We start from the raw sequence: 10,173 nt of genomic DNA, 5'->3' as shown, positions 1-10,173 counted from the left end.
CACACACACACACACACACACACACGCAAAGTCAGTCATAAGTTGCCATGCAATAACATTATAAAATAATAATTAGTGAGTTAAATTGTGAGAGCCAATTAAATTTATTTGGAAATTACTACAAAATGAATTTTATATGCACAAGTTTTCTTTTTTGAAACCAGTCAGTTACATGACAGCAATGTAAGATGTGACTTTCTAAGTAGTATTTAGTTTACTTCAACATCCATCCAATTTCAATTCAACAACATTGAACAATAGAAGTTCAGAAGTAATCTACCAACACGGAGAACTAATAATGTTTAGCAAGTAAGAAACTGTTTGGAATCGATTAATGAGGAACTACTATCTGGACATTCAGTGTTCAGTCAGAAGAGAAAGGAATGTTTGGCTGGACATCTAACATTATGAACAACACCTTCAAACATCTTTTACAGATGCCATACCTCAAATATTTGCAAAACATCATTGCAATGTAATCACACACATATGTGCATATGTATGTTTTAATGTATAGATATCTATTAAAAAACCAGCAAAACATTGACTGATCACTCAATACTTTCCAGTTAAAGTATCAGATTATTTTATTCATACAAAGAAAAAGTTGACCAACTTCAAAATTTCAGCTTAGCTGCCTTTGTCAGAATGTCAATCTTGTCCCCCTCTCTCTCACACACACACACACACACTAAAATGTATTATGTTCTTATTAGATGTTAATGTTTTTATTTAAAAAATCAATTACAGCATTTGCATAAAAGTCAACTTCTGTTCTTGTAACCATATGCTATTATATAGCAACTCATGGCAGACTGTATACTAGATATATATATAAATATATATGGGTACACATACACACATACTCACACACATACAAATCTAATTCATACTTTAAAATAAATTCAAGTCAAGACACTGACTTATTCAGACATTACTCAATAAAAACGATTATGAGATATAGCGTTCTTCTGCTTGTATTGCTTTACACCAATAATAATGCCAGCAATTGCCACTCCAACAGTTAAAGCAATAGCAACATATATTCCCATCCAGGTTTCTGTGGAAATAGAAAATATTAAAGAGATAGAATTATTAATATTACATATCTTTCATATAATAAAGACAGCTGTTTATTAATTAGCTGTGATTATTAACATTTATTAACGGAAAGCAATTATTAAAGTCTTTACCGTCTAGAAAATTCTCATAAATTTCAATTTTAATATATTTCTATCAAAATATAGTTTTCAAGAATCCTATTGTAGATTTCCATTACATGTCAATCAGGAAACACACACTTATTGTGATATACATTTTTTAACATATTTGTATCCTTTTCCTTCTACTACTTCCTAACTCACTCTCTTCTTTGTTTACTGCTTCTATTTCTATATCCCTAAAATTTCTCACTTATTCTCATTTGAATCCCTTCCCCTGTTATTTTATTTAACAATTTTCATCTTTCTCTTGCATACTCCTTTCCTATCAACACTCATTCTCTACTGCCCTTAATTGTTTACATTAAAAATAAGTGATTACAAAAATTTTTACAATATTTATATCAAAATTACACACAAATTTTATATTTCTACTTCAATTTAGTTATATAGATCATCATCATCATCATCATTTAGCATCCACCTTCCATGCTGGCATGGTTTAGATGGTTTGACCGATACTGGTAAGCTGCACTAGGTTCCAATCTGATTAGGCAAGGTTTCTACTGTTGGATGCCCCTTCTTAACACTAACCACTCCAATGGGTGCTTTTGATGTGCCACTAACATGGGTGCTAGTTACATGACACTGGCACCAGCTACAACTAGGATTTCACTTGGCTTGACAAGTCTTCCCAAGCTTGGCATATCCCTAAAGGTCTCGGTCACTTATCACCTCTGTGAGGCCCAACTTTCACAGGGTGCTTTTAACAAGTCACTGGCATGGGTGCCTGTTAGGTGACACTGGCATCAGCCAGGAGTACAATTTCACTTGGCTTGATGAGTCTTCTCAAGCATGTATATCACCAAAGGTCTCGATCACTTGTCATTGCCTCCATGAGGCCTAACATTCAAAGATCATGCTTCATCACCTTGCCCCATGTCTACGTGGGCCTACCTGTTCAAACAGGTTACCTCCACAAAGATCAGCATTTTTTTTACTCAGCTGTCCTCGTCCATAAACATCACATGACCATACCAGCACAGTCATCTCTCTTGTACATGTGATGCCTCTTATACCCAGCTTTTCTTTCAAGATGCTTACACTGTCATACATGCACACCCTGTGAAGCATACTAGCTTCATTTCTTTCAAGCCTACGCATGTCCTCAGCGGTCACAGCCCATGTTTCACTGCTGTACAGCATGGCTGATCACACACAGGAATCCCTCAGACAATAGGCTTTTCACATTCTGACAATAATGGTTGCAACAACATATGTTAACCCCTGAGTAGCAGCCTTCCCTTTGGATAAGCTTCAGGAGCATAGAGAAGGGAACTTGCATGCCTAGGAGACTACTAAACATCTTAAAAGAATCTTGCCCAAGCTTGCACAAATTCTGCAAGATCAACAGTAAGACAGGGATCTTGTATGCACAGGTAGGGACTGTTTTCTATTAAGGCCCCCTATAACCAATGCCTTGTGGGTAAATTTGGTAAACAAACCGTGGAAACCCGTCGTGTTTCTTTGTATTTGTCTCTCACTGATTGATAAAGATAGTTTTGTTTATTGCTTTTAATTGACTTTTTTTCACCATTAGCCTAGTGCCATAGCAACCAACACAAAAAGTACTAAAATATGTACTAGAGGTGAATTGGACAAATACACCCCTTCAAGCCATTATGCTAGCAATAATAGTAACAATAATTGTTTCTAATATATGCACAAAACCAGAAATTTGGAGGAGGGGGTAGTCAATGACCTTGGCAGAATTTGAACTCAGAATGTAAAGAGACAAAATGCTACTAAGCATTTTGTCCAGCATGCTAACGTTCTGCCAACTCACTACCTAAATAATAATCCTTTCTACTATAAGCACAAGGCCTGATATTTCAGAGAAGGGGTTAAGTTGATTATGTTAACCCAGTACACAACTGGTACTTATTTTATTGACCCTGAAGGGATGAAAGGCAAAGCAGAACTTGAACTCAGAATGTGAAGACGACAAAATACCGTTAAGCATTTTGTCCAGCATGCTAACAATTCTGCCAGCTCGCCACCCTAACAATAATTATAATTCCTTCTATAGGCACAAGGCCTGAAATTTTGGGAGATGGGGGACCAGTCAATAACATTGACCTCAGTGTGTAACTGGTACTTAATTTCTCAACCCCGAAAGGATGAAAGGCAAAGCTGACTCCAGCAGCATTTGAACTTAGAACACGAAGGCAGATGAAATACCACTAAACATTTTTCCCAACATGCTAATGATTCTGCCAGCTCGTCACCTTGATGATGATAATCCTTTCTACTAAAGGGACAAGGCCTGAAATTTAGAGGGAGGGGACTAGTCGATTACACCAACCCCAGTGTTTCACTGGTACTTAATTGACCCAGAAAGGATGAAAGGCAAAGTTGACTTTGGTGGAATTTGAACTCAGAATGTTGCAACGGGCAAAATACCGCTAAGCATTTCAACCAGTGTGCTAACGATTCTGCCAGCTTGTCGCTTTGATGATGATAAGTCCTTACCGTGGCTTAATCCAGAGCATTTGCCAACCAAAACGTTTTTCAGACTCTTGTCCAAGATAACAGATATAAAGTGTCTGGAACCGGGACTACATTCACCTGCAATGTTCAATGCACAGGTCCTTACTTCCTTTTCCAAACTGAAATTAAATAAAAAGAATAATGCAAATTAACCAATCAAACTATTTAATTAGAAAAAAGATGAAAGAGAAAGACTAACTGAGCTTAAGGTAATAAACGACAAAAATGAACCCTATGACCATAAACCATTGCATTGCACCTTATTTAGAGAAGGGGTACATGTGAATAAGGAACTATGTGCCTTGACAGTACAATCTATGCTTATTTCTTTCTTTCTCAACAAAAATATATACTAATATGAAACAAAAAGTTATAAAAAAAAAAACAGACATCCATGCTGAAACAAACAAAAAACAGTTTATTTAGCACAACATAAGTGTCTTCTATCACAGCCCCAAACCAACCTCTAAGCCTTGAGTAAATTTGGTAGATGGAAACTGAAAAAAGCTCGTCATATATGTATCATCATCATTGTTTTAATGATTACTTATCCATGCTTACTTGAATCACCCAGAATTCTGAGTGACATGTTGGGATGTTGGGGCAAAGTTTATATAGCTGGATGACCTTCCTGTCACCAACCATTGCAAGTAAGGTAATATTTCCTCCATAACCAGACAAGTTTTCACAGACATGAAAAGAAGCCACTGCTTATAAACAATTATCGTACAATGTCGCATCTAAGTGTGACACAAACCCCCGTTCCCACACCATACTCACATGACACAGACAAGCATATAGGTAAACAAGTAGGCCCAAAAATGGTTTCAGCACAATCTGTGAAAATCATGCACACAGAGAAAAAGAAAATAAAATAAACTAAATATAATGCAAATCACTATAAAAGAGTTCTCCATCTAGTTCTGTAGTGCACCAACAGATGCCAGCACATGGATGCATGTGCAGTGAGAGCTAGCAGTGATCTTTATGAGGCAGTGTACTGAGTGACATCACTATGTTTACTTTGCAAGTTGTGAAATTTGTGTTTTTGTGATCATGCATATGTTGTAGTCTGCAACTTTTGTCATGGACAGGAAGTTGAAACAAAGAGCAAACATGAAATTTTGCATTAAACTATGGAAGTCTGCTACAGAGACATTGGGCATGCTTTGGCAAGCTTACAGTCACAAGGCAATGGGTCATTGTACGCACAGACGTTTCAAAAGTGGAAGCACATCTCGAAGATAAATGATCTGGAAGACCTGCCACAAGCATCACCCTTGGAAATGTGGTACTGTGCATTGAGAATTCATGTCATGGCCAAAGCTTTTGAGGGAGGACATTCAATGAAAGCCACCGGATCTGTGGAGCACGAAGAATCGGATTCTTCACTGAGCTCTCCTCGCTCATAACTTTCTTGCCTAAAATATGGTTTCACTTCCGCACCCACCCTATTCGCAAGATTTAGCACCTGAAGACTTCCATCTTTTCGTCAAAATGAAAAGACAGTTCAAAAGGTGGCTGTTTTAACACTGTTGTCGAGATCCAGAGTAAATCACAGAAGGTCCTCAACTTGTTTATGGAAAACGACTTCCAGACCAGATTCCAAAAGTGGCAGGAATGCTGGGATCTGTGTATTGCTGCATGAGGTGACTATTTCGAAGGAAATGGTTAGGTAAAGTTATTTTACATAACTAATCCGAGAATCTTTTGATACCACCTTGTATATAATATAATTCATTCTCGATATTAGACCATTGTCAACCACTGTTTCAGGTGCAGTCCCACTATGAGGTACTTTGGGCAGGGGACTTCTGCCAGAGCTTTATGAATAGACTTGGTAGACAAAAACTGAAAAGCGTGAGTGCTAGTGTTTCCTTGCATGAACAATTACTTGTGACTGGGTTAGATAAACAGAAATGTGTGTGTGTGTCTTCTTGTCTTGACACCACATGGTAGCACTAAGTGAATATCATTGATATACAAACTGACATTCATCCCCAATATCTTGCAAAAACATGTTTAGCCACAGGTAAATATTACCATGCTTGGAAACAGCTAAGTGTGAGCAACAAGAAGGGCATCCAGCTGTAGAAAATATCTCCCAATCAACTGTCTAACCCATGCAAACATGGATAAATTGGTGTTAAAACTAGGATGATGAAAATTGAGAAATTATATAGCATTAACCAATATTTTGGTAGCCATACACGCTGTAGCAATGCTTTCATATTTCTGTTAACATCAAACTTTTACATTATAAAACATCTTTAAATTTCATTCAAAACATTTCATTGGATTCTATCAAAACCAAGAAAATTTTTAAAATCACATAAAAGATGTAAATAAGTGCTTAGATCAATGTTTGCAATTGTATATGATTGGTTATCACATAAAACTTTTCTATTTGATGGGATACAAGATACGCTTTTTCCCCCCCACCTAAAAGTGCTATGCAAAGTCTGGCCTCCCATAAGCTTTAATGCATAAAAATCTTATTTTCTTGAATATGCGCAGCTAAAATTGGAATGCATCTAATATGCCTGTGCATCTTATACGCCATCAAATATATCAGGAGAGCATTTTAAATGTGCTCCTAAGAGCAACAACATGTGGCAACTAAGAAAAATGAAAGATCTCTATATCATACCTCCTTAGTAGCTGATCTTGACAGCCACTTGAACAAAAAAAAAAAATTTAAAAATCCCCCCCCCCCCCCTCCACACACACACACACAAAAATAAAAGGTCAATTAAAACTAGCCTATAATCAAATTATACTTACTCACAAACGTCTTCAATATTATGTATATGTAAGCGCTGAGATTTCATTTTCTGGTTGCATGTCTTTGACTTTTTGAGATAGTTGGTATCGTTGAAACATTGTGAATATTCCAAGAACTCTGAAGACAAAAATTATAAAACAAAATGATTTCTTACACTGGCAAAAGGATAAAGACTGCAGTTGAATTAGTTTCAAAAGATGCCCTGCTTACTCATGTATTTTAATCTATTGACCCTGGAGAGATGATAAAGCCAAATCCTGAAGAAATTGAGATTAACCATTTCGATACCAACCTGCACCAAGACCACTCTTGGTTCTATGGTACAAACCCTACATCAAAATGTTCTGTTAATTTATATTTTGAAACATCAGCTTAATAAGGACAAGTTATTTTACTATAGTCTTAATTTTCTTTTTTAATTTAAAGTTAAACAGAATATTTCAACTGAAACAAGGTAACAAAAGGGTTAAATCATAGTGGCAAAGAACTAAACAGAAATACATTAAATCCAATATCCAACAATCTGTTATTCCCCCACCACCACCACCACCAATAATAATAAAGGTTTCTAACAGATACAAAGCCATAAATTCAGGGTGCGAGAGAGAGAGAGAGAGAGAGAGAGAAAGAGAACAGTTGATTACACTCATCCCAGTACTTGACTGATATTTTATTGGCCCTGCTCCCCACCTCATCTTTATAAGGGTGAAAAGCAAAGTTAAGGTTAGTAGGACCTGAACTCAGAATGTAAAGGGCTGCTACAAATATAGGGTGTTCAAAAAGTCTCTCCACAGTAAGTGTTTTATTGCAAAATAAATATTTATAAGATGATATAAGACTACAAAAGAATATATTAGACTTTACAAGACTTTAGAAAACTTTATAAGAGGTATTGTTGAAAGTGTCGTCCATTTTCAATACATAAGCTGACTCTTCTACACATGTTTTGAAATACATCTTGGAGAAAAAAAATTCACTGCAGAGAGACTTTTTTGAACACTCTGTATAAAGTATTCTGACACTAGCATCTCTGCCAATCAACTGCCCTTATACTTTTCAATATAGGCACATGGCATCAAACGGAGGAGGGAACAGTCAAATCAACCCCAGCACATGACTGGTACTTGTTAATTGACCCTGGAAGGACGAAGAGCAAAATTAATCTTGGAAGTTGAACTCAGAAGTAGAGGGTGATAACTAAACACCACAAAGCATTTTGTCCAGTGCTTTAATGATTTTTACCAATAGATTAATTCTTTCATTTATTTTGCCAATAAGGCCCATTAATACATACATATCACAAATAGTAAACATACAGGGCTATAAATGAGGCATGCAGCAAGGTATCCATAAACTATCTTTACAACTTCCATAATTTATTGTATCTATTGAAGTTGAGATCTCTCAATCAATTCCTTTGCAGGTTAAATATTAAAGTTTTCATATATATGTATGTATATATATATTATATATATGAGGGAGTAATGAAAAGTTCCTGGCTTAAAGGCTAGCATGAAAGACCTGGTTGGAGGCTTGGCTGTCTGACTTCTTTTACAGGGCTTAGAATAATTGAAGGACCACTGCAAATGTGTGAATCTGAGAGGGGAACATGTTGAATAAAATCATAACTCATCCGCCTGAATTTTTTTTTTTTTTTTATTACCCAAAGCCAGGAAATTTTCAGCACTGCCTTGTATATGCTTTTCCAATAAACTCTAAGCTATCCTTATTTTTCATCTTTTTCTGAATTCTTCAAATTGTAATGGTAATTTATGGACAACCCTGTATTACGATTTCGTTTTTGTATTTGATTTGCAAGATTCTTTATGTGAATTCATGTGTTGAAGCATATTTTAAGTTACACAAGTAAATGGACACACGGACACACACGACTGTATAGATATGAAGTATGCTTTCTAACCACGTTTTAGGTTCTATTCCAATATGTGACATCTTGGTCAAGTGTCTACTGGCCTCAGATTGGTCAAAGCCTTGTAAATGGAATTATTGATTTGATGGAAACCATATAGTAGTCTATCATGGGGCCAGGGTGTTGTATGCACATTAGTACCTATATCTGCATGTTACATTTGAGCAAAGAGAGTGATGCCATGTTTATCATTTCCTGCAGGTAATAATATATACTGGTACTCAGTTTTCAAAGAGCAACAAAATTTGAAAAAAAAAAAACTTGCTCAAAAAATAATGATTATTAATAGGAAGGGCATTTAACTGTAAAACACTGCCCCAAAATAGAGCCTAATCCAACCTATACCAGAATGAAAAATGGATTAAAAGACAAATGAACACAATGAAGGCAATCTATTCACACGTAGGTGAGGATGAAGAACTACCATTTGAATTTGATCAGAGCATCCCATCCTAAACCATGACTACCCTCAGCCTTCTTATACTCTGTATCCAGGTACTCAATGTTCAGATCTTAAAGTGGCCAGGTACTGCTGGTGGTTTTCACACTTGTAGTCAATCTATTAATGGTTCACATAGGGCACATTTCCTTGTGAATCTGCACTTAATGTTTTCCTAATTTTTCTTGCACATCCTCTTGAGTTGCCCACCAGTCACTTGTTGGCTTCTTCAAAGACTAAACTGTATGCAATTCCCAAGAGGAGCTATTTTAATAAGCAGCTAATTCAGTTGTTCAAACAACCAAATAATCATCACTGAAACCAACAAAGATCCATTTAACAACCAAGCAGGGCATGATGGGATTTGAACTCAGAACACAAAGAGCCAAAACAAATACCACAAGGTATCTGGTCCAACATTGTTACAGTTCCACTAATACACTGCTCTGGGTTTTTTTTTTCTTTTACACTGACTACAAAAGGATGAAAGCATACTTGGCCTCAACATGATTTTGAACACGGAGTGCCAAATGCCCCATGGGGCATCCATCTAGGAACTCACATAACTCCTCATCTGTTGTAAGCATCCAGACTAAATAGCCAGGTTTAACAATCTCCTTCAGTGACTGCAGGAGACTACAAACAATTATAAACATTCAGACCAGTTTACCATCTGAAAATAAGATAATCTTAAGTTACTTTGACTAGTCTCAGAGACCCTGCACATAAGCTACTAATGCTGCCCCACCTTCTCTGATCAAGCGGCAAAAAGAAATGAATCTAAAATCAGCAAAAACATTTTGTCAATTATTGAAAGCAAAACAGCAACTAATTACCTCCACGTCCTGGGCCACACATGTAATCAAAGACACCATACACATCAACTTTATCAAAATAACAGGAAGTATACATAGGTCTGGTACATTCCTTGAACTCTGGAATAGCCCTGTTAAAAGATATAAAGAATTGCTTTAATGTCTTTCTTATTTCAACTGATTTTTGTTTTTACATCCATGTTTCAATGCTTGAAAAATAACATTTAGGAAAAACAGTCCTCACAATACAGTAATCCCTTACCATATTGCGGTTCATCTATCGCAGTTTATTATTTAAGCTTACATCACTTCATCTGTGGTGTTGTTTCGCATTTATAATAAAATAAATATATACAAATTATAAAAATAATGAAAAAAATATACAGTACTGTTTCTACTTTGTGTGGATTTTCACTTATCACAGGAGATTTTTGAACATATCACCCTTGGTAGTCAAGGGGTTACTGGAAATCATTTCTATTTCAATAGCATTG

At 36.1% G+C, this 10,173-nt stretch overlaps 1 protein-coding gene across 1 annotated transcript; it reads right to left on the bottom strand.

Moving 5' to 3' along the window:
• Nucleotides 1-85: 85 nt before the first annotated feature.
• On the bottom strand, nt 86-9,840 carry LOC106882895 (uncharacterized). Its single transcript, XM_014933716.2, has 4 exons — nt 9,701-9,840; nt 6,495-6,612; nt 3,693-3,829; nt 86-1,060 (listed from the first exon to the last, which is right to left on the bottom strand). The coding sequence occupies exons 1-4, from the start codon at nt 9,774-9,776 to the stop codon at nt 939-941; spliced, it is 453 nt and encodes a 150-aa protein (XP_014789202.1). The 5' UTR covers nt 9,777-9,840; the 3' UTR covers nt 86-938.
• Between the last annotated feature and the right edge of the window lie 333 nt (nt 9,841-10,173).

Source organism: Octopus bimaculoides, chromosome 5, assembly GCF_001194135.2.
Source record: "Octopus bimaculoides isolate UCB-OBI-ISO-001 chromosome 5, ASM119413v2, whole genome shotgun sequence".
Classification (NCBI taxonomy): domain Eukaryota; kingdom Metazoa; phylum Mollusca; class Cephalopoda; order Octopoda; family Octopodidae; genus Octopus; species Octopus bimaculoides.
Note: the sequence above shows the minus strand (reverse complement) of the source record. Positions and strands in the feature narration are given on the sequence as shown.